Genomic DNA, 25,645 nt, shown 5'->3' with positions numbered 1-25,645 from the left:
CCAACACACCCAAATAGTTTGTCCATCTTGTTTCTTCCTCATCAGAGTTCATTTAGTGTTAATGTAGTGTGTGCCTCATTCCCTCAGGCTCTAAGCTACTTTGGAGGTTTTAGGAAGGTGCAGATCCCTCGAGTGGTAGAGCAGGAAATACTGCAGCCTGATGGATCTGTGATCAGGAGGTTTGAGAGACGGGCATGGCGTTTGTGTTCATATTAGTGTGAAAGTGTGGGGGGAAACCGGGGGGTCTAAGGTTAAATAGTGTAACCTTTATCTACACTATCTACACTAAAGTTTGGTGTCAGCAAAATTTTTGAATTGTTTTTGAAATAAGTCTCTTATCAATGCATTTATTTGATCAAAAATGCAGTAAAACAAATATTATGAATTATATATCTATATATGTTTTCTATTTTAATATATATACACATTTTTTAATTTTACTTATTTTATTGCTTTGATAAATGTTTTGAGGATTCTTTGATGAATAGAAAGTTAAAAAGAACAACATTTAGTTGTAACAATGTGAAATTTAAAGCAGCACTATGTTTCAGCCTTTATAATATTTTTTCCAAAACCCTTGAGATGGTACATCGACTTACAATAGGTTGAATGCCATACCCTGACAGTGTCTGTATCGCTTTTACTGGCACTCTGTCACTTCAGGGAGCGGGTAGTAACCCGACCACAAAAAGAACTACAAAATTCGACTTCTTTACAGCGTACATCACTTCCCCTAATTCCTCAAATTCCGACGCGAAAGTCCAATGAGCGTTTCTTTTTATTTTTTACCTCTGTATGTTGTCATGGCTGAAGCAGCAAGTAAAACCAAATGTGAAGTGCGTCAGAAACAGAGCGCGCGGGCGATCAGTTTACTGTTGGTAATGTGTTATGAAGCTTCGCCCTCTTTTGAGGGCGCTTAAGACACTCAAGCATCCCCGTAGAGCCGGGGCGGGTAGACGTGAAAGTATACTGATTACTGAGTTTGGTAGGGGGTGCATTCTTGCAAGTAAATAATACACGATTACACGAACAAAATAATCGGTCAGGACGACTATTCTATGTCTGCAGGCTGATAGTCATGTTTGTTACTTATTTTTCAGGTGAAAGTGTCTTGCTTCAGGCTATAACGTTAATGCAAATCGATTTTTCCAAATTTGCAGATTCATCTATGGTAGCTTGATATTATAATATTGACGACATGGCTATTACCAACAAACATTGAATTGAATTAGCATATCCATTATGTAAAACAGTATCCAATAGGCTAACGTTACTATAAAGACCCTGGCTTGTAAATGTGAGCTACGCGATCTTTTGACGTTTGAAAAAAATAAAGCCCATGAAACTATATAAACAAGACATGCTGATATATATGCCAATGTACCTGGGATGAAGACATTTTACACGCAACACTGGAGTCTGCCCAAGATGTGAGAACTCCTTAATTCCTTCTGCAGATTTCGGCAGTATCGCTTGTCAACAAATGCACGCGTGTATTCCCTAGTGTAACTATGACAGATTTTACGACAGTAGTAGAAGACAATACTGTTTCCCAACTGTAGGGGGACCCAGAGAGCAAAATTAAAAAAAAGTCTTTAGTCACTTTTGATCAATTAAATCCATCCTTGTTTAATAAAAGCAACAATTTTACTGACCTCGAACTTTTTAACAGTAGTGCATTGTAATGTTCATGCAAATGTTCAATAGACACAGGGTTAAGAAATTCTTTATTTGCCGCCGCCATTGTGTGTATATTTGTTAACAAAGCATGTCTTTACATGTCTTTAGTTCTCTAATAAAATGTTTTACCCTGACTTTACACAAAAATACTAAGGGATTTCCATGTTTTTCCACTTGGAACCTTTAATAAGGACCTAAAACACCAATTTCTGCACTGTAAGACCCTGATTGGTCTTTCTTTCTCATTTACAGGACGAGGATGCAGAAGTCTAGGACCCAAAGGAGGTCAGTAGTGAGGGATGCTGGGGGACAGAAGCGTGTGTGTGTGGACCAGATAGACGATCGATCTGAGCCACATGACAACCTACAGCATCACCTCCATCACCTCATTCACCACTACTGTGCCCAAAATGACTGAGAGGAAGAGAGGGAGGAAGCTGAAGAGAAGTCAGAGTGATGGTTTCCCTACCTTCATTTTCCTCTCCCAATCTCCATCGCTCCTCTCTTTGAGCCTGTCCGCCCTCCTAACCACTCCTATGCACCACGCTCATGCAATCCCAGAGTGCACTTCACTCCTGCCGCTTCCAGTCTTCCTGTCCAGTCAAACTGGATGTTTGCCCAGTTTAAGTCAACGGACAATATTTTCTCGCTCCTTATTTTCCCCAGTCCACCATGAGTGTTTATCTGTTTGTCTTCCATTGTGACCAAAGGGTGTTCTTTCCTTTCCTTTCCTTTGCTTTTTAAACCCCTCAGTTATGAAATAATGAATACAAATACACTCACGCACAAAAAAAGAAGAAAGGAAATCACAATAACCAAAATGTTTTTATCAAAACAGAAAAAAAAAAGTCCTGTTCGTTCATTCTCGGAACATTTTAAGCTCGAACTAACTGAACCTGTGCTGCACTGCCTACCACGACTATTGAATATCATTGCATTCTATCGCCACATCATGACATGCTGTTTTAATCTCAACGGTTGAGATGTCTGAAAACTTCTTGCCTTCTTTATCAGCTGTTGGGGTATTTGTGTGTCTGTGTATTCTGTCCATGGAGAGTATATATAATATGCATTTTTAAAATGACAGTAGATCACATTAGCCACCTGTAAGGATATTAGCGCAGGCATGCTTAGCTAGCAGCAGACACTTACTGTATTAATAACACTCTTTCTATGGTTAGATGACTGTCATTTTTCAGCCTCACCCCTCTCTTTGTGTCTGTGATCTGTAGCAATTCTAGTCATCCTCATCATCACTGGAGTTTAAACATTTCAGTACAGCTTTTTGTTATTATAGATCACATCAACACACGTTTTTTTGGTTTTAAACTTACTTTGACAAGCGTTTCAAGAGGGACTCAGAAAGCAAAGGTGGAATCAATTTTAAATGATCAGTTAAATGTTACACATATGATTCTATTTTTTAAACTTTCCATTTGAATTTATTCTTATCTTTGAGCGTGTGCAGTTGAGTGTGCGTGAAAACGGAAATGTGGTATTTTATTCATTTTTTTCTGTATATAATACTCAATATCAGTATGTGTTAGGGAATCTCTGAGGTATTTATCTTATTGGTTTCAGAAGAGCATAATGGATGTATGTTTTCAAAAAGAATGTTTTATTTTGATGTATTACATTTATATACTTTGTGCGTCATGAAACCGGTCCAAACGAGTGAATATTTCTTTTGATTCACCAAATCACAGGTTAGCTTTAGTCGAGACCACTGGGATGAAGAGCGTACCATGAGATGTTCTTATTACCTTTTCTTTTTAACTGCAGATTAATACAGCTGTGTTAGCAGAGGTTGTTTTTAAAGCTGATCTGAGGCCAGCTGTGCTTTGTAACCCTTATAATGTTTTGGGTTTTGGAAACTGGCCCTGGAACAGCATTAAAAGTCATCCTCTCATTAAAGGGATAGTTCACTTTGAAATTAATTGTTGATATGTTTTAGCTTACCTCAAGGGCATCCAAGATGTAGGTGTCTTTGTTTCCACAGCATTTTCAATTTTGACATTTTTTGGTCAAACCGTTGTTGTCTGTCAGTCATGTAATGCAGGTCTATGGAGCCCACCTCAAAGAGCATCCACAGAGAAGTCAAAATTAAACATGATTTAATGACTTGCTGATGGCCTAAGACACGAAATGAGCGGTTTGTGTGAGAAAACGAACAGTGTTTATATAGTTTTTACCTCTTGTTAACAGCCGTCGAACTGATCTGAATCAGATGTCCAACTGAACCGAACTGAACTGAACCGTTTCCAACATGATCGCGTGCGTATGTATGTCACGCATTGTTTACACTGAGATTTCAGAAGTTTTATCTTTCACTAAACATATTTAGATATACGGGAAATCGCAATGGAAGACGATTTCGATATATGTAAATATGTTTAGTGAAACCATCAACAAGTCATTAAATCATGTTTAATTTTGACTTCTCTGTGCATGTTCTTTGAGGTGGGCTCCATAGACCTGCATTATATGACTGACAGACAACAACGGTTTGACCAAAAAATGTCAAAATTGAAAATGCTGTGGAATCAAAGACACCTTGGATGCCCTTGAGGTAAGCTAAAAACATATCAAAAATTAATTTCAAAGTGAACTATCCCTTTAAAGTTGAACACTGCTACTACTTTCACTGTGACTGGCCCACTTTTAATTTTCTGAATCCGCATTCTATGTCTGTGGAGATAAAAAAAATATGCATATATATATGGTACATAAATATCTATCCTAAAAGGCATGTATTAGTTTACTATATGACTTTTAAAAAAGACATTTAAACACTATACCATGGCTGCAGTGTGTGTGTATATGGCTGAAAGAGAATAAAAGTGTACAAGTGTCATAATCTTGGTTATTTTCTGGTTGTGTGTGGAGAGAAAGCTGACACGTGACATCAAAACGTACAGTACATATCACATCTTTATTGTAGTTTTCATTAAATATGTTGATTTGCTAGCGCCACCATGGCAACAAATTATGTAGTTCACATCCTCATATTGGCGTTGAGGTTCTGTAAGTATCAGCAGAGGAAATGTCTTTAAGAAGAGAAAAAGGAGCATGGATAAAAATGGAAATTATGGTGTTGGCATAGTCCAGTTAGTGGTGAGGTTTTTCCTCAAGGAAGACCGTTCCATTCCGACATCACCCTCTATGACATCATCTTCTGATTGAGTGGCTCAAAGACACAAAGTCGCCACTAAGGGCAGTGTGCATGCTTGTAAATCAGGCTCAGCTCACTTTCGCTGCTCTTGCTATGGGCGAAAATAATGTCGGGATAAATAAAAATCACAAATGTGTGAAAACGATGCATGATTTCTCATAAGCTACTTATATTTATTTTTTCTCATACAGCCATGATATAAAGTCAAAGGATATAAAGTCATATTTTCACAGCCACTCAGTATAGGAAAATTTAAGCTACATAGATCTGAAGGAAGGGTGATACTTCTAGATATGTTGGTTCGTGATGATGATGGTATTCACTATCATTATTACTGTATCAAATCTTGATGATATTCATAGAAATAAAACACAATTTGATAAGGAAACCATGAATTACACAACATAAACTAAGAAAAAATACAGCATGGTCATTAAAATAAAAAAAAATAGTCCTCCATGCATTTGTCCAATGCTTGTCAGTTTGATGTTTCATATATGCTACATTCTCATTGATATCATTTTTTTTCTCATATTCTATGACATAAAGATAAACATACAGTCCATATTAGTATTCTGCAGTTCTCTTAAATCAAGTAAAGTAATTCAGAATCTTTAAGGAGCCAAACATTGTAAGCTAGCGAATATAAACAAAGCTTTTTGACAGCGGTTACTAAAATCTTTTAATTTTGCTGTAAGCCAGAATTTAATGTACGTATTTTTAAAAGAGATTTTTTATTTTATCATTTTTTTATCTGAACGATCACGACATATGTACATCACCAGAACAATAGCAAGCTCAATATTAACATTCTTATCTTTCAAAATTTGATATATTGCACACACATAAATAGACGTAAAAATACAGTACAGACTTGGGGAAAGGTGATTCTCTTTACATATCTATACATTTAAAATGCATACCAAAACAGCTTAAAAAAAGAAACAGAAAATAAAATTTTAAAAATACACTCCTTTTAATAATGTCCATATATGCGAATGGCCCATGGGTTTTGGTGTAGGTGACGACCTTTAGCAAAATGCTTGAACTCTCTGGTCCATGTGTGATAACATGTAAACGACCCTCAAGGGGGAGGGGGTAGAGGAGGGGGAGGGGCGTGGTTGTTGGGAAGGAGGTGTGGCTTAGGAGACACACCTCCAGTTTGACTGACAGATGGTTGGGTTTTTGCCGATGGTTTCTCCTCAGTTGGGAAATATTGAAGCTTAATATGCCATTAACTACAAAAATACACACAGACAAACACACATCAGCAAAACCTAGAAATAAGCATAACATTAAATTAGTATGATCAAATTCAACTAAATTATGAATTCATGTTTTTCACTGATATATTTTCATGTAGCTTAATAATAACAGGTCATTACTTCCGCATTTGTGTCTCGATTATACTAGCATTCAAAAGTATGAGGTCGGTAAGATTGTATCTTTTAAAGGAAGTTTCTTCAGCTCACCCAGACTGCATATTTTTTCAAAAATACGGTGAAAACAGAAATATCGTGAAATATTAATTTAAAATAACTTTCATAATTGAATATATTTTAAAATGTCATTTATTCCTGTGATGGCAAAGCTGAATGTTCAGATGTCATTAATCCAACATCACATGATCCTACAGAAATCATTCTAATATACTGATTTGGTGCTCAAGAAACAATTCTTAATATTATCAATGTTGAAAACAGTAGTGCTGCTTAATAATTTGTGGAAAACGTTAAAAATAAAAGCATTTATTTAAAATGACTGGTGTCAAATAGATTCATCTCGATTAATCGCATCTAAAATAAGTTTGTAAATTTTATATATATGAAGAGTTTTTTGAAATTTTCTTCTAAAATGATCATTTTTATCAAGCTTATATATTTAAGTTCAGTAATTTCACTTAAATGACAATGAAGATTACCTATGAATTGCCATTTAAGTGAAATTACTGAACTTAAATATACAAGCTTGATAAAAAATGATCATTCTAGAAGAAAATTTCAAATGGCACTTAGAGGCTTTTGCATCTGAACTCTTCATATATAATCGCAATTAATCGATTTGACAGCACTATTCAAAATAGAAGTCTTTTTTTAACATTATGAATGTCTTTACTGTCACTGGTGGTATGATTAACTAAATTAGAATGACCCCTTTGCAATCAATATCATTATCATCTAAACTAAACAGTAGAAATGCTCTAAGAGTCTTACTTGATGGGGACACTTGGGGCTCCAGAGCGATGGAAGTGTATGTTCAGCCACTTGCCATCTCGACGGTGCCAGACGCGGGTCTCCTCTGACTGCATGGTGCGGGGCATCCCGCTGACATCCATGTACTGGGTCAGACGGATGTACGCGATACACGCCGCATCCTCCCCGATCAGGTGCACATGGGGGTTCAGCAGGATAGTGTGTACAGGCTTATTACCTTTAGACAGAGCTAGAGGATATTACGGTGATCAAATTACTGATGTAAAAATTCAAGGTATTGTTTGCAAGTGTGTAAAGATATTAGTCTAAATACCATTCTCAAAGTAGAACCTGTGGAAGTCATGTCCCTCCACCAGGTTTCCCAAAGCTTCTGGCTCAAAGGAAGTAAGACCAGGATCGCAAATCTTTCTGTGAGAAAGAGAGCAGAAAGTAAAGCTAAAAGTCTCGTTTTGTGGGCACAGATTGGTACAAAAGTACCTGGAATGTTACAATTCAAGTCTGTGAAGAATAAATGTGAATGTATGTAGTCGCTGATATCATCTAAATTTCCTTTTGATCTCCAATCTGCCAATCAAAAGCTGTAATTAAAGGGATAGTTCACCCAAAAATTAAAATTAAGTCATTAATTACTCACCCGAATGGTGTGCCAACCCTTATAAGATCTTTGTTCATCTTCAGAACACAAATGAAGATATATTTGATTAAATTTGAGAGCTAGATCACTCCTCCATAGGCTTCATGGGATTGAAACTTGACGGCCCAGAAGGAAAATGTTTAAATATTCCATGTGACTCAACTATAAGTTTAAACTTATAGTTGAGTCACATGGAATATTTAAACATTATCAAGCAACGAGAAATAAAAAATAAAAAAATATCTTCATTTGTGTACCGAAGATGCAAAAAGGTCGTACGGGGTTGGTACAGCATGGGGGTGACGGGTGAGTAATTACTGACTTCATTTTTGGGTGAACTATCCCTTTAAGTGAGGCTTGGTTCTAATTGTTGACGGAGCACCGGTTTTGAAAAGGTGACCATTAAATATAATTGCAGTTATTAAGAGAAAATAAAGCAATGCATTGGTGTTCTTAAGGGTTTGTGTGTTCACTCACGCGTAAGCCTCAAAGTCGCCATTGTTGATGGATTCAATCAGCTGTTCGGTCACCTTTATGATCTCCTGCTTTCGAGCTGAAACACACAGAAATGTCTAGCGTGTGAGTCGGACATGCTCACGGCACAAAACTACATTATTAAATCAACATCTCAATTTACACTGAATTTATGCAATCCACAAAATGCAAACCTTTGTTTAGAAAGCACCAGAAACAAATTTGCAGTGAACCTTTATAGCTTCTGTCTTTTCAGTTATTAGTTGGCTTCAGGGCTGGGCGATATATCGAATATTTGCAATGAATTATACTGGATATATCGTAATGAGTTTAATTATGCTTTTTATTTGGCCATTAAAAAGATGATGTGATTAGACACGTTTCACAATTCTTTTTTGCCTAACAATTCATGAATATGAGACGTAACACAATGTTGATTTTGATAAGTTTGATTTATGATCACTCAGACATGTTCATGAGGGTTCTTCATTGCATTGATGATGCATTTACATAAAAAATAAACTTTTTCTTGTGTTCATATTGTGAAAAACCTGCTTTGATTATTTAAAAAAGCCATATCAGAGCAAATACTGTACGTAAATATCAAGATATATGCTGAGTATCGAGTATATATATATATATATGAGTATTTTTTTTTTATTGTTTTAGTTATTAATATCGCCCAGCCCTAAGTGGCTAACAGAGAAGTTATGTGAATTGTATGTCTATGCACAATCTGTTCTATGTACTGTATTATTAAAAAGAGACAATTTTGACACTCGATAAACAAAGGGCACCCAAAGGAAAGTGTATTCCAGAACTCCAAGTGTTCTACGATGAGTTTCAGAATGAGCAGTGTTTACTGATAGAAAAATCACAGGCAACACTTTCATTCAAAGTATTAAAGTTTAAAATTACCTTTATTGATAACTTGGCAAGCTAAGGGACAGCAAAAAGATGGCTCATAATTGGTCAAAAAGGCAATTTCGTATGAAAGCACCAAATAAAACTAGTGCAATGCATCTACGACTACTGATGATGACATAATAACTCCAGCCCACCGGGCAAAAAGACGTTAAATGTACTTTGTACTTTTAATATTTAACAGTTCATTTAATGTGAAATATTAATTCTATCATTCTCCAGCACTGATTTTATGGTTTCTGCAAATTAATAGATGAGAAGAAAAAAGGGAATGGATACGTCTTCTAGCTGATGTCTTTCGCCCGGAAGGCACTGAATGACAAATGAGATGGAAAAGGGTTTGCGGCTTTCAAATGAGAAAAAGAGGACTTTACTTTTCTTCAGAAAAGCATTCCATCTAATGCTTGTTCTCTCTAACAATGGACATGCTTTGTAACATGGGGCCGTCAACCTTTTTTCAACACCATTTTCATTATTCAGCATAATGCCACTGTTAGCATATGTGGAAACACCATTCTCCTCTGTGTTTCATAAGATATCAAAATGGTTTTTGTAGGAAAAATAAATAACCATAAAAGAATAAGGGCTGTCAATTGTGAATTTAGTGTGATTAATTAGAGTGTTAAAAATCAATTAATCCATATCTTTTCACTGCATCAGCGCAACATGTAATATTTTCAAAATAATGCAAACACATTTTTGTTTTCATCATGTGAAACACAGACTCTAGAGTCTAGACAAAATGAATTTTGTCATTATGGTGATGTCAACATAAAGAGCAAACAGAATCTGACATTGAAAAATAGCGTATTGTCCTTTCAATACTGGTTTAGGTCCATTCCATATTACTGAGCTTGAACAAATCCAAAGTGATTCTATTTGTTTGAATACAGGGTTAGGGTTTTTTTTTTCTGGTTGGATTGGTGGGAGGGGAAGGGATACTAAAAAGAAGGAGCAAACATCAGGCTCTCAGGCATGAGGCAGGATGGGATACCGGAGCAAGTGCAGTGGATCTCTCCGTATTAGGAATATTGGGTGCAATAGAGGACAATGCAGAATCTACAGTAGTCCTAGGACACAGGGGTAAAATGTCTTAGTAAGAAGAGGTGTGTTAGTGGTGAAACCGGAAGGCCTCAAGCACCTTAAAGGCAGCCAGGTGGTTTTTTGTCATGAATGAAGAGCACTTAAGTCAAAAGAAGGGTCTTTCTCCCACATCGAGGAAATTTGAGACGGTGAGAGGGGGTCTTTTCATGAAGAGCATATTAGTGAAAGCATGTTCTGGTACTTACACATTAAAACCTGATTTCCCATTTACTTGAGCATCTCTATTGATTCAGAGATTTGGTTTTAATCCATCAGGCCTTTCTAACACATGCTACACGCATCTATGTCTCCCTCTGCTTCACAGACTGGAATTTGTGTGTTTTTAATGCTAACCTAAATCAGAATCTGATGTTTCTTCTGACTAAAACTATCGTGATTTATGATTTCCTTGGCTTTTCAAAGTCTTAAAATGCAGTCCATGAGAAAAAGGCAGACACAAACGTGTGTCTGATAGAAGCAGCTGGATGGATTAAAACGTTCGGAGCATAGATGAAGAATGAAGTTTGGAGTTGTAAATTAATATCCTTAAAAGGGCATATCGGAGTTGTTGAGGCGCCTCTCGTTCATACAGGGGGGTTCGAAGCATTTGAACGACGTTAGGGGAGGACGGGGTGATTTTGTCTCCTGCCCGTTACAGACTTACTCTGCACCGAGGAGTTGGGCGCCTGCTTGGGCTCGGAGTTTTGCGGGCGGCCCGCGGGTTGCCAGATTGAATTAATGCTGAGGCTTCCAAAGCGTCTGGCTGTACATTGAACCAATGAGAGGAAGAAACAACAGGAGCAGGACAAACGAAAAAGAAGACATTTCAAATAGCACACTCGACAAGAAATACTGAAACAAGACACCCTTAAGCGGGGAAACGAACGAAGGAGGAACAGGGGAGAGAATGGGAGCAACAGGCAGAACTCACAAATTCGGTGGGGAACGTATAAGAACGTACACGTGACGAGAAGCACGGATGGAAGACATATGGAGGAGGGAAAACAGCAACAAGCACGTCTACGGGGAGACACGCGGGCAGAGAGACGTCAAGCTTTACCTTTAAGGTCCTCATCCTCGATAGTTGTGTTGACGCTCTCTGTAGATTCCTGGAGAAATGCGAAAGGTGAATCATCATTTTCAGACTGGACAGTTGCATTCATGGCAACATACCACTGCTAACAGAAAAACGTCCTGTTACCTTGTTTCTGTCCACTGGGTTGTGGATCACGGTAGTTTGTGGCTCCTGAAAGGAGTGAATAAACATTATTAATATTTGGATATGAAAAGTAAGCTTGATAGCAGAATAATGGCTGCGTACAAGACACAACATGCATGAAATTGCAAATGATTTTGTTTCCAGGGATTAAGGAAAATAATATACTGTATACAAACTACTAAATTCAACCAGCATGACAAGACTTTCAGAACATTATCTGATTTCTCTCATTGGATGTGATGTATCGTGTGTCCTGCATGATAATGGAGTCTGAAACACACTTCCTTCTCTCAATCCACCAACGTTTACTGTGAAAAATATCCTCCAAACAATAATAAACCTGGAGTATTTGAAATCTCAATGCATGTGGATTGGACCTCTCTAATATTTTAGAAGTTGACTCATTAGTCAAATCCTGATTCTCTAAAATGACTCCTTTTCCCGCTCAAAAATAAAACAAAAATATCCTATTGGTTTGCAGTATAATTGGAACTGCCATAGACTTTCTTATCTAAGCAACTTATAATGAAGTACAATCAAGTGCACACTTCTATAGCAGTTACCAAAAACACAAGAAAAAGCTCTGTCTCTAGAAATCTGATATATGGCAAACGTTACATGAAAGATATACACTACCATTCAAAAGCTGTTTTTTTTAAAGATATTATAATTTTATTCAACAAGGACACAATAAAATTGACCAAACGTGACAGTAAAGACATATATAATGTTGCAAGATTCCCATTACAAATAAATGCTTATCTTCTGAATGGTTTATCTTTTTTACTGTTCAAATAAATGCAGTCTTGGTGAGCATTAGAGACGTATTTCAAAAGCATTAAAAACTATTTTTAAATTTTCCAAACTTGACTGGTAGTGTATGCTTAAAATACCTCCATTACAATTACTGAATGCATATATTTTTATTTCAGAGTTAACTGTATACATGGACATATGTATTACTGTATATGGGTTTTTACATGTATTGCTTGCCATATATGTGATTTATGGGAATTACTAAATAAATCGCAAGAAATACAGATTTTGGATCAGTTTTCTCTTGCAATAATGGTTAGATCTTTTTTTTCTTTTTTAACAAACAGGCAGTGTATCACCAGAAACGGGTGATCCCTAGGTCACACACACACACACACACACACAGATAGATACAATGTAATTATTCAGTCTGGTGGTCTTTGAGCAGGACTGAGCAGAATTGATCATGTCTTGTCTAATCACCAGATTAGAGAAGATTACATATGCGTGCTTGACACTTGTCTAAGAAACCCTCCGAGTGTGCGTGACAGATAGAAAAATCTGTGTGTGTCAGTGTGAGTGTGTCAATGACATACATTTGTATATGTGCATGTCTGCATCATTAAGGTTGGCAAACGATGTCAAACTACACACAGCGAAGAGCTTAAAGCATATAAGCCTATCAAAGCAATGCTAACACCAGCCATGCACTGCAAAGCATTCACTCCAAGTCCTTAAATTATGCATCTGTCAGAGAAAGACACTCGGACTCAACAAGATTTAGATTTAAACAAATGGGAAATACAAATGGGCAAAAGTAGTAGACTAATGGCAATGACTGTGCAAGCAAATACCACAAACGTTATATGAATTTTTGTTCTTGAGACGGCATGAAATTATATCACTATAAAACATCAAGCAGCAGTAGCAGTTGCTTTTGATGTTTCAAACACAATTTGTTTAAATACAACCCTAAATTTCCAGTAATTAAGACTTCAAATGGAAGAAAAACACGTGTGACAAAGGTGACATAAGAGGTAAATAAAGTCATGCAAGGTTCGCAGAACTTGGGTAGACACACCAACAGCGCCAGATTTACCAACCCTTGGTTTTCTTTGCATATTAACAGTCACATACTGTAAATAGTTTAAAGCATACAATTGATGCATCATTTTAGGCATCATTGACAATAAAGGCAAACTATGTGAAAGCATTCCAAAATTAGGCAGAACCCTAAGGCAGAAGGCAGCATCCTTTTTTGATAAACCAATCCCAGAATGCAATGCAATATAAGAAATACTGACTAAAATAGATGTGCTGTATATGTACTGAAACATTTCTGCTTGTTGCATTGTTAGCTTAGCAACATGCTAACATTAAACTTCTGAAATCAAATCAGTCATGTGCTTTACATGATGAATGTTATTTTGTGTCGCTGCGTGATCAGATTGCTTGACTGTTAGGATGTTGCCTTACAACTAGCTGCCTGTGTAGGTAGTACGCAGCCAGGTTTTGGACCAGAGCATTGTGGTGAAATTTGTAAGCAAATCTGGCTCGTTGGTAAAAGAGGGAGGGTCTACTGGGGTGACATCATGCAGGGGGTGGGGTTGCTGTCATGGGTACCAGTGCTGGGGCGGGGCCTGTGTCTTTAGGGCTGCTGGCTATGTTGGTTTTGTTGTTAACCTGTAAGTGGGATGAGGAGCAGATCACAAATTACAAGATATCAAACTGATGGGGTCTACAACATCACACTAGGGAAACAAAATTACTCAAGACTGGGGGGGGGGAAATTCTGTGACAGGGAATCCACAACTATGTATATACAGATACACTGACAAGCATAGATTCACATGAGAGGGATCTAATTGTGCATGATCTGATGAATACAACTCACAAAACAACGGTGGACACAAGCCTGAACATATACTGTGGCACAAATAATAAAATCATAAAATTAAAAGTCCTGAGTATTCTTCATTTTTATTTTATAAAAAATTACATTTACAATTTACATCCTGGTATTATTGTGAATATATCATCAGTGCACTTTCCATGATCGAAAAGAGACAATTTCTTGTGCACCACTGTGAGATTGTAAAAGAAAATTGGGTTGTGAATTACAATTCACATGATTATAATATAATATATTATATATATTATATATATGTATATACTGAAACAGTTAAATACTCATTAGAATGATGGGCAATTCCATTTAATTTCCAGCTAATTCAGGAAATTAACTAAACTAGACATTTCACAAATGACTGAAAGGCCAAAATAGATTTTTATTGCCAAAATGTTATACATTTTCCATAAAACCTGAAAATTGGAATTGAAATGGAATGTATCAAAATGCCACAGCATATATAATATTATATCTATTAACAAGTCATTAAATTGGAAATTGAACCTATTTAAAGACCTTAGATTTTCTGGAAAAACAACCAACAAACAAATGCAACCTGAAGGATGCACAATGTTCTGCTGCATTATTACTCTCAGCCATTGCCAAGAACTCATGTTCTTTATATCTAAGTTTTGCCAAAAGATTAATAATAAAATAGACTTAACCCACCTTCACACCATCTGTCTTTTTGTTCAATAAGCTCTTGGCTGCTGTTGGGTGAAAAAATAAAAGAGAACATGAATAATTATGTATTACATTACAAATCCATGAAGGCACATGCAGCAGGCATTCTGGGATTTATTGTTCTCCTTATTGTGTCACAAGACCTCGGATAAGAGAAACAACTTACAGTCAAACAAATCATTCATTTTTAGGATAGGAAATCTTGAAACATAAATGCAAGGCTATGGGATCAAAAAGATTAAACCCATGTCACAATCAAACCCAGAGTAAGCAATTCTATTCTTAGAGGATGCAAATTTCTTACTGCCTATGACTGTAAACTGGACAATTTCCAGGAAAAAAAAGTGAAATTTGTACCTTAAAACAACAAAAATCATCCCTTTACATTATTAATTTTCATTCTTAATGACTTGATGATTGAACTGTTTATGTGTTATGTACGTAGTATATAATATAATAATAACCTTTAGCATTGCAAACATAGTTTACGGTCTTCAAACTTCCTGAACCAAAAGTAAAAAGCAGTGCATACATTTTTCCTCGAAGAAAGAGTTGCTTTAGAATAGTTTATCACAAATTCAGTGCAGACGACCATTCATCTAATGCATTAAATTAAAGCTATTATAACATGTTTCCAGCTACATTTAGCTAACAGCCAACATGTATGAGAAAATGCGAAACCTTTTCATTACACCTTATTTATAAATGTAAAATTCCACACATCCAGATGGAAATATAACCAGCAAGCATTCCAGATACTTGTTCTATGAGCAAGACAGGACACATATACTTACTCCCAGTAACTTACTTAAAATTATTTTCATGATTACATTCATAAAGTACTGTTTGTTATTATAGTATTGAATGTGTGTATTTGCAGTTTCAATCTGCCTTTTATTTGAGAAATTACATGTAGACTAAAGGCAAGTTAACATTATGAATGTAATCCGTTTACATTACATTACATGCAAACAAGGGTAATTAGTAGCTCAGAGTAACAGGGAAGTGTGACAAACAAGCAAACCAGCTGACTTGTTAGAGTAAAACACCTCCCCTTCTTATGTCAGATTAGACTCTTACCTCACAGGACACACAGGACCCCCCCCAAAAAAAGAGATAAAGCAATGATGAACAGGAAAGGAATGTTCAATAAAATGTTATACTGCCTTAGTTCTAAAAAATTAAATAATACGTCTAGGAATCACTTTATTTTGATATTCCAGATATTATATTATTTCATTTCAGATATTTGATTAATATCTGCCAACACTCCAAACACTGCACTGACTATAAGTAACTCTGCAAGTACGTCAACTTATTCTATTAACCTGAACCCAAACCTAACAGTCAACTAATAATGAGAGTTAGTTGACATGTAGTTGCAAAGTTACTTATAGTTAGTGTCTAAAAATAAAGTATAATTCAGCTGTAGGATAAACACCCTCAACAAACACATTCACACATACAGGTCAGCAGAGCCAGACATACCTGAGAAGTTTCTTGTGACCAGGAGAGTGGTCAAAATTGCACCCTAGTTGCAAAATTTTTTTTAGAAATGAAAAAAAAAAAATGAAAAACAACAAGCAAGAGAGAAATTAAAGAAAGAATAGTACAGAAGCAACAGCAGGAGCAATGTATACCCTCATTATTAAAATGTATTTGGAGGATGCCTAGTTTGCTAGAATAACTCAGCGTTGTATTGCAAAACTCTTTCTTATACAGTACATTTTCAACATTATCACTTTGGTCCAGTTATTCCCAGCTAGTATATAACCCATAACTACCATTATCCAAAAATAACTACATTACAAATCATTAAAAAGGACAAATGTAATATATTTAGTTAGTATAATTAGATACAATAATGTAACGCATTACATTTACAAGGAACATTGTAAATCTAGATGTTGCATGTAGTGAGCAGGAAATTCATGTGAGGAAAGCTAAAGATTGGGCAAAAGACATGTAGAAGAGGTTTGAGGAAAATCTTAAAATAAACCAGACCACAACTAACCTTGAGTTTCCTTCGGGCATTGAATTTCTTCAAGCACTCCACGGTCTCCTGTCTGTGCATCATAGACGCTACAGTGGAGCGTTGCTACAGAAAGAGAAAGAAAGACAAAGAATGATGGCAAGAGCGTATTGAGGATTACGAAATGACTTTGTTGTATAATAAAGAAGAATGGATGTGAGTGTGTGTGTGTGTTGAAACACATACGCAGATCCAGGGGTGTTTGAGGGCTTCAGAAGCTGTAATGCGTTTAGAAGGATTGATAGTCAACATCTTATTAATCAGATCTTTAGCTTCAGGGGTCACGGTGTCCCACTCAGGAGAAGGAAACTACAAAAAGGGATAAGACAACACAATAATGTGTCATTTAATAAGTTTGTATGAATTTGTAAGCCTTGGAAGCCTCAATTTATCATTGGTTACCAAGTGGTTATTGGCATCAGATACATTTGTAGCTCTAATAGTGTGTTCTTAGTGTTCTTTTTAAACCCTTTCCAGGAAAATCATTAGAAATTCAGACTCACGTCATAAGCACCAGCCTTAATCTGCTGATAGAGGCGATGCTGGTCTTCATCCCAAAATGGAGGATATCCAACCAGCAGAATGTAGAGAATCACACCTATGAAACATATATCTTAGTTTAACTGCATTTAGAGAGAAATGTCGTTCAAATAACATACACTTGACCTAAAGGCTAGTTGACCCGGGCTATAATGTCTGTCTTCAAGCAATCTTGTTCGAACAGCACACAGAATAGGGTAGAAGTATATTTTTTGGCATCTAACATAGTAATGTCATGTTTAATTTTGGGTGACAGTCCCTGGATATTCTTTGAAGAAAGACAGTACTATCGCGCATGAATATGGCAAACATTTAGCACCATTTGGAATCTATATCTCAAAGTACAATGGTATTACCATCTGTCCATCTTTCCGTAAGTGAATTTGAATGATTGTGCAATCATTTTTACATCAAGGCTAAATTGAAACATTCATTCAACTGCTTGAATTGGACTAACTAGTTTTAAGCCTAAAAACAGAAAGACAATTTGCCAGGGACACTCCATTTGGCAGATTAGATTCAATGCTGAACTCAGGCTGCAATAATTTAATAATCAGTTAATGCGCTTCAACAGTTGACATCCATCACACCAATTCGCTTATGAGGTGAACATTTTTGTGGCTCATTGATTCCTTACCGCAGGCCCACATGTCCACAGGTTTGCCATAAGGATCTTTCCTCAAGACCTCCGGGGACAGATACCCTGGAGTACCCGCAAAACCTGAACAAAGAGTGGTTTAGGGGCATAAATGAACAGTTTCTATAGCATTTCATGATTGTTTAGAATATGAAAAGGCGTTATTTTCCAAGTTGGCTTGTAAAAGCTTAGTCATGCATAATTGTTTACAGCAAGATTACTAATAAAGCAGTGTTCCATATAGACGTCTGTTTTATGCAGCCTTTAATTACGTACTAAAAAATCTGAATTATGTGTGTAGCATATTTGTTTTAATTAATTATTCTTTTTACGACAATACACAACTGTTTAAAAGTTTAAGGTAAAGATTTTTAATTATTTTGAAAGAGTCTTTTATGCTCACCAAGGCTGCATTTATTTGATCAAAAATACAGTAAAAACAGTAATATAAGGAAATCATTTAAAATCATTTTGAAATAACTTGCTTTCAATTTTAATATATTTTAAAATGTAATTTATTTCTGTGATGCCAAAGCTGTCACGTGATCCTTCAGATATCATTCTAATATGTTGATTTGCTGCGCAAGAAACATTTCTTACTATTTTCAATGTTGTTGTGCTGATTAATTTTTTTTGTCGGAACTAATTTGTTTTTCAGGATTATTTTAGTTCAAAAGAACTAAAAGAAGAAGACACCTACATCTTGGATGCCCTTGTGGTAAGCTAAAACATATCAAAAATGAATTTCAAAGTGAACTATCCCTTTAAGTGTCATTCGCTCAGTTATGACATTTTCAATGTCAGATGTCTTTGTTATGACACCTTGACATAAACCAATACATCATAACCTGTCAGTGTCTTTGTCATGACAACTTGACATTACTAAGACAACACAACCTGTCATAAACATGACATAGCAGATTAATTATCAAACTTAAGAAACCACCTAGCTTTATTGGTTAACATTACATTAAACTATCAGGTGGTTGGTTTTGACATTGGCTGTCATGAAGCCATTATAACTTTTTAATGACAAATTCAATGTGTCCCACTGTAGTTGAGGTCACGAAAAATATTCACGGCACAGTTATAATGGCCTCATGAGAGCGTCAAAGCCAACCACATGACAGTTTAACTTCATTTTATGTCAAGTTGTCATGACAAAGACACTGACAGGTTATGATGTATTGGTTTATGTCAAGGTGTCATAACAAAGACATCTTAAACAATGTCATATTTGCATTCAAAATCTCATTTCTGAGTGAAAGACACTTAATGACAGCTGTCATAAACATGCGTAAACTCAACTTCATATTCAAGACATATGTCAAGTCATGGTTATGAGGGTGTCATTTCAGTCTTATGCACACCCCTTCAAGTAAAGTGTTACCTTTTGTTGTAGCCTACTTACCAAACCATGCCTGCTGATCACCCTGGACCTCTATGGCCAAACCAAAGTCGGCAAGCTTAACTGCGGCCCCCTTCATCTTACTTGCCAACAGCAAATTCTCAGGCTTCAAGAAAAGCATGCAAACACACAAACATATGATTAAATGGTCTTAATTCTCCCTTAGGTAATGGCTTTTCTAAAAGCAGCTATTTATTGAATCAAATTTGCTTTTAACAGCAGCCATGCTATGATGACTCATTCCTCCTCGGCAGGTTGAAAAACATTGGAGGAAGAACAAAAAAAGCTAATTCTGTCAAATCTCTGAATTGTAACTGCGCAAATGTGGATTGATTATCACTAGCTAAAAGGCTTTGTGAAGATTTCAGTTGATGAAAGGATAAAATATTAGATTCTCAGACACAGCACGGCTATTTTCTGTCAGACAATATGAGATCCGGCTACGTCAGACTGTGCTAAATTTAGCACTGGACTCTGCTACATTCAGCGCCGCTGTCTGGAGAAGTGTGTGTGTGTGTCCTGACCTTCAGATCCCGGTGGACAATCCCATTAACATGGCAGTGATGAACACTCTCCAAAATCTGCTGAATGCAGTGACTAAGAAAGAGAGAGAGACGATGAAGAGAAAGGTAAGACAGAGGGGAAGTGTGACAATGGTGGCCAGAAGGAACAAAAAAAATCAAGAAACAATCAGTAAAAAGAGGGAACTTAGAGGAAAATAGAGATAATAGGGACTTTATCAGCCTTTTATGAAGTAAAAAGTCAGTTATGGAGGATTGTACATACATTAGAATGAATACAGTGATTAATCATCTATAAATAACATGCTTCACACTTTCTTGTCCAGCCCTGAAGACACGTGCACATTTTCCTTTACACATGCAAAATTACACTCGAGGAGGCGAGGCTGTAAAGGGAAGCAGTGTATAATTTATCATCAGTATAAATAACTTGCACAAAAGAGAAACAGGCTCACAAAAGAGTCGTGTGACCTAAAAGAACAGTCTGTAAGCATATTTTATGTAGAACAAACTTGACGTTAATGAATGTACTAATGTGTAACTGTTGTAAATGTGTCTGTCTGCATGTTCTTACCTGGCATCAGCCTCGCTGTAATACTCTCTTGCTACAATGTCTTCGAACAGCTCGCCTCCAGTAACCCTGAAGTCAATGGTAAATTATTGCATATCAAAAGCAATTCAAAATCTGTTTTGGGAATTCCTCAGGAGTTATACCAGAGAAACAGGGAAATGCCATAATTTCCACAGTCAATTGATTTTGCAAGATAGTGGTACAGTTAGACTGTAAAGTGGAGTAACAACTGACATTTCGAGGGGGAGGGACAAACCATTATTGCAAAACTCAATAGGCCTATGTCACACTTCCTGCTTCCGGAATGCGGAGTAGGGATCCAGAACTTCCGGTCAACAGTATTTCTCAATAAGGATTTAGATTATCAAGCCCTTATGTATAAACCAGCTATAAGTTTGTATGAAATCAAACTTGTTTAAAGAAAAACAAGAATCATATGGGTAAAAAACTACACTACCCCCAATCCTAAGTGTAGTAGGAACGTCTGCTGATTGGTCCAACTCGCTGTTACCATAGAAACGTTTACCTTACTGGCGAACGGCTACCCTTGGCTGTTGTTGTAGTGTACCGGGTTGCTCTGCATCAGGACGTAGACAGCCATACCTCAGCTTTCACGCTTTCCCACTTGAAAGTTTTCATTTACGATCCGAACCACATCGTCATATGTGACTTCAGGCAGGTTGAGGAGAGATTTGGTCCAGCGGTATCTATCGGACTCCACCATTGTAAAAAGCTAACCGGAAGAGCCGTATCCCTACTAAAGGACGTACTTCCGGTCTTCAATTTTTTCGTGACATAGGCCTACTTTTCGTATAAGGACCTTTCAATCAAAAGAAAAAACTGATTGAAGCATAGGCACATTTTTTTTAAACAAAAGAACTTATCACAGAGACAATATATAAAAGAACATGTTAAAATTTGGTATAGTTTAAATGTGTAATAAATGTAATTAACTTCAGAGGGCTTTTGATACACTTCACCCAAAAATGAAAATTCTGTCGTCATTTACTCACCCTCAAGTTGGTCCAAACCTGTATACTGTTCTTTATTCTGCTGCACACAAAGGAAGATATTTTGAAGAATATTGTTAACCAGGCCGCTTTGGGGAAACATTGACGCAAAAAAAAACTATAGACGTCAAAGTCAGTGGTGCCCCAGAACTGTTCAGTTTCTCACATTCTTCAAAATATCTTCCTTTGTGTTCGACAATACAAAGAAGATTATACAGGTCACACTGCGAGCCTTAGTGCTTAATTCCGGTTTTTGAATAGTTCTTAGAAATAGTTGTTTTAAATGTGGCCAATATGAGATTCCAGTGTGAAAAGAACATCGTCCTAGACTGACTCGCATGCACAAAAGAATTATAAAAAGATGACACGCAGCACACTGCCGTACGAAAGTAAACACAGGGGACATTAAAGTAGCGATTAAATGTTTATTTATAGCGTGATCTGCCGCAGAAGCCAGCAAATTTATGCGCAGGCAATATAAAAGAAAACTAAGACGGATGCAAAAGAGAGCAGAGTTTTTAAAAACATATGATACAAGCCCTGATGTTTTGCTTAGAGCTATCACTGCAAGACTTAAGTTCATCACATCATTATCCTTCACTGACTACCTTTCGAAACTCTCTTGATAACTTTGTGTATGAAAAATCTTTGAAGTGACTCCCACGAGCACAGAATCGTGACGAATGTTGATCTAGACGTAAAAGTCGCACGAATTGACCTCTGTTCAGACTGAGGTCGCTTTGCAAAACATCTGACCTGTATCGGATTTAGGGCCACATGTGAAAGTGGCCCACTTCGGCATTGTAAAGATCAGATTCATGTGGTTTGTGGTGTTCACACGGTCATGAGAAAAACAGATCTGAGTTACATGTGAGTAGCAAACAAAAACAAACAAAAAAAATAGGGATTTGGGCCACATTTACCTGCAGATGAACATAGCCAAATACATAATTTTATGCAATTATGTAATTGCTTATATTTGTTGTTATAAATGTGGTTAAAGTATACTGCCAAATGTAAAGACAGGCATTTATGGAAAACTAAAATATAATTGAAATGTAATTACTAAAGTTTGATTGATGATGTATTTAAATATATTTGGGGTTAGGGTGTTGCAATTTAGCAACTTAATATTGATTAACACAAGTTAGTATGTTAGTCAACACATCAAAATAAGTGTTTTTTTAAATCCTGGAAAAATTATATATATATATATATATATATATATATATATATATATATATATATATATATTACAATATTTATTATATTTAATATAATATTTTAAACAATGCTTTAAATAAACTTTTACATAGAACTTTTAATTTGACAAAACCATTAAGCATATTTTCTTTTACAAGAAAGTGCCTTGTATATACAACATCCATTTACATTAACATATACAACATCATTAAATGGGCATGATTTCTTTCTTTCTTTCTTTCTTTCTTTCTTTCTTTCTTTCTTTTTATTTTTGGTGACAGCTGAGTGAACTGATTTGCTACTGAGGAGAGCATTTAAATAGACCTAGCTTCTATTATATCTTTCACAATGTTTTATTTTATGAGCATTTTATAATTTTCATCAAAATGTTGTGAATATCATGTAATATTGTGTAGTTTCAGGTCCTTCTGGAGTGAAGTGGCCTGTATTGTTGAGCTCTATTCAAATAACTACACTAAAAATCAACATTGTATGTTTATTCGTACAAAAGCTGAAAGTATTCAAAAATAGCAGTGCAAGCATTTGTCAGACTGTGTGAATCTGGGTCACAAACAGTTGAATATCACTGAATATGACAGCTTGCGTCTCTCATTTTTCTCCGCCTGTCTGTCCTTGTGTTCTCCTCTCTGTTTGTGTATCTTTCTCCGATCAGCCAGATCAGCTGCTACAGAACTAAATCATAAGCCAGTTTTTTTTTTATTTTATTTCATACAGACAAAAGTCAGCACAATCCATTGGTCTGGTCCATTTCTAAGGCTACGCTCACTCGCACAGTCAGTGTTTAGGATTGACAACAACCCAGCTAACAAAAATATGCTCTAAAACAGTTTTGCTTACGTTTCCATTAAGTTATGAAAAAGTTATTTCTGAATGTGCTCAATTTTTTAAAAATGTTTAGAAAAATTTGATTAAACCAAAGTTAAGGGAACGTTCCATTTTATCATTCTACAAACATTAATGGAACGTTACTTTTGAATTTGCTCTGAAAATTCTGAAATAAGCATTAAAAGTTCCATGAACAATATATGAATTATGTTTTTGTGCTAACATTTTGAGAACATTATTAAAGACCAGGGGTCTCATTTATAAAACTGTGCGTAGGATCCTTACTAAAAGTGTATGTGCGCCCGAAAGTCAAAAATATTCAGATTTATAAATCGTACACCAGAACCTGCACAGAATTCACTTTATAAATCCCAGTCAGCCGAAGATTGCGCGCACATGCATCTCCTCCCCGAAATAACAACGCGTTCTCATCCTATAGGGCGTCATATAGTGACGCTTTTGACAATGCATATACATCCAACGCACATGGCACCCTTTAGCGTCAATATAACACGCTTCGGTTATAGGTAGGTTTAGGTCTGGGGTAGGGTTAGGGTTAGACCACTAGGAGGCGCCTTCTGGCCCATATATATATCATATTGACGCTAAAGGGTGCCATGTGCGTTGGATGTATTCGCATTGTCAAAAGCGTCGGTATATGGCGACTTGGGATGAGAACGGGAATGGAAATAAACGGAAATATATGGAAATAAACCATGGAGCTTACAACTGCGTTTAAATATGTATATCCACATCTGCATATCATTTGCATTTGATTATTCATCCACGTTATCGATACCATGTTAAGGAACAAGACGTTAGGAATATATGAAATACAGATGTGCCGTGTCACAATAAATTATTATTATTATTTTTTTAGTAGCCTATATCCCTGCCTTGTTTTTGAATGAATAAATCAAATAGTGAAATACATTTCAAAGAAAGATTTTCTCAATCTTTTCCACTGGCCAAATAGTATTTTTAATTAATTTATATTTTTAATGGAAACAGATAGACATGGTTGTGCATTATTTGCATGGAACTATTTTCTCTGACAATCTGCTATTATCATGATTAGCAATTATCTGTAGTTAAAACATTAAAACAGAGCATGCCAGAGGGAAAGTGTTCAAAAGCATTGCCTCCACAACAAATATATATATATATATATATATATATATATATATATATTTGTATTTATTGAATATAATTTTTTTTTCAACAACTTCTCAGTAATGATTTCAAGCAGTTTAAGTGTTTAACTCCATTAATGAGAAAGGCATATTTAATCTAAATGTTTATATCAGCAGTAAAACATAGTTTTAATTACTCTTTCATTTAAACTGTTATTGAGAACATGAACTGTATTTATTAGGACTCATGAAGATTTATGGTTTTACTTCATCTGTCGTTAGATTATAATCTATATGTGCGTCAGTTTTAACACAGTCTCATCCCAAGACGTCATATAAATGATGTCTTGGGACGTCTTTTGACCATGCGTCAACATCCGCCTTTTTAGGGTACCCTTAAACGTCGGTTAGATGACGATCCCAGGCCGTCATATAAAACTGACGCTTTACCTTTAACGTCAGTTAGGTGATGGGGTAGGTTTAGGGGTATGTTTAGGTCTGGGGTAGGGTTAGGATCCGATAACGTCATCTAACCGACGTTTAAGGGTACCCTAAAAAGGTCAGTTTCACTAAACGGCCCAATTGCGCCCAATATTGCAAAAATATGAAAATATATTTGTACTCTATTATCTTTCTGTAGCCTATAGGCTATAGTTTTGTTTAGCAAAAATGTATTTTATTCTATAAATCAGTTCTATAAAGTAATGCTGAAAGTAGGTTTACTGGTTTGCCGAAGGCTGCCCTCAAGGCACCGTCCTGCTATCACATAAATATCAGTAGCACTTTGTAAATGGGGCAGTCTAATCCTAACCACACAGACTCTGCCTATTGAGCCAATTTAGAAATGTGGAGGAAAAAGAGGAAATTAAGTTGATATACTTACAGATCAAAGACTAGGTAATGGAAGCCCTCCTCCGATATGCTGTCATGGAGTCGAACTACAAAGAGAATTTTGCTCCGTCATTTCCTCATCTCAAGCTACCATTAGGTAATACA

At 36.1% G+C, this 25,645-nt stretch overlaps 2 protein-coding genes across 21 annotated transcripts in view; one reads left to right on the top strand and one right to left on the bottom strand.

The window, feature by feature from the left end:
* The window catches only part of ank2a (ankyrin 2a, neuronal), a 74,521-nt gene extending 69,984 nt beyond the window's left edge, over positions 1-4,537 (top strand). For 5 of the 6 annotated variants that reach the window (XM_089132450.1, XM_089132451.1, XM_089132448.1 and 2 more), the window contains one exon: positions 1,933-2,091. In XM_089132450.1, coding sequence (XP_088988576.1) covers positions 1,933-1,953 — 21 coding nt within the window. In that variant the 3' untranslated portion in view covers positions 1,954-2,091. Of the gene's footprint in view, positions 1-87; positions 180-1,932 lie in introns of all 6 variants that reach the window. The other variant, XM_089132452.1, reaches the window with a different exon arrangement.
* A 56-nt stretch (positions 4,538-4,593) lies between these two features.
* Positions 4,594-25,645, bottom strand: part of camk2d2 (calcium/calmodulin dependent protein kinase II delta 2) — a 35,305-nt gene continuing 14,253 nt past the window's right edge. Inside the window, exons 4-22 of one of the 15 annotated variants that reach the window (XM_039674693.2) lie at positions 25,533-25,587; positions 20,461-20,526; positions 19,890-19,962; positions 19,369-19,471; positions 17,958-18,041; positions 17,284-17,378; positions 16,967-17,089; positions 16,763-16,846; positions 16,237-16,279; positions 14,734-14,774; positions 13,779-13,838; positions 11,382-11,426; positions 11,241-11,289; positions 10,845-10,943; positions 9,092-9,112; positions 8,177-8,252; positions 7,379-7,473; positions 7,066-7,294; positions 4,594-6,129 (exon numbers count right to left, since the gene is read on the bottom strand). In XM_039674693.2, the coding sequence (XP_039530627.1) occupies positions 6,120-6,129; positions 7,066-7,294; positions 7,379-7,473; positions 8,177-8,252; positions 9,092-9,112; positions 10,845-10,943; positions 11,241-11,289; positions 11,382-11,426; positions 13,779-13,838; positions 14,734-14,774; positions 16,237-16,279; positions 16,763-16,846; positions 16,967-17,089; positions 17,284-17,378; positions 17,958-18,041; positions 19,369-19,471; positions 19,890-19,962; positions 20,461-20,526; positions 25,533-25,587 (1,451 nt within the window). In that variant the 3' untranslated portion in view covers positions 4,594-6,119. Of the gene's footprint in view, positions 6,130-7,061; positions 7,295-7,378; positions 7,474-8,176; positions 8,253-9,091; positions 9,113-10,844; positions 10,944-11,240; positions 11,290-11,381; positions 11,427-13,778; positions 13,839-14,733; positions 14,775-16,236; positions 16,280-16,762; positions 16,847-16,966; positions 17,090-17,283; positions 17,379-17,957; positions 18,042-19,368; positions 19,472-19,889; positions 19,963-20,460; positions 20,527-25,532; positions 25,588-25,645 lie in introns of those variants that run through there. The other 14 variants (XM_039674695.2, XM_039674697.2, XM_039674694.2 and 11 more) reach the window with 14 other exon arrangements.

The sequence above is a fragment of the Pimephales promelas genome, chromosome 6, assembly GCF_988280905.1.
Source record: "Pimephales promelas chromosome 6, fPimPro1.hap1.1, whole genome shotgun sequence".
In the NCBI taxonomy this organism is placed as follows: Eukaryota; Metazoa; Chordata; class Actinopteri; order Cypriniformes; family Leuciscidae; genus Pimephales; species Pimephales promelas.
The sequence above is the reverse complement of the archived record's forward strand: the minus strand, read 5'-3'. Positions and strand labels throughout refer to the sequence as shown.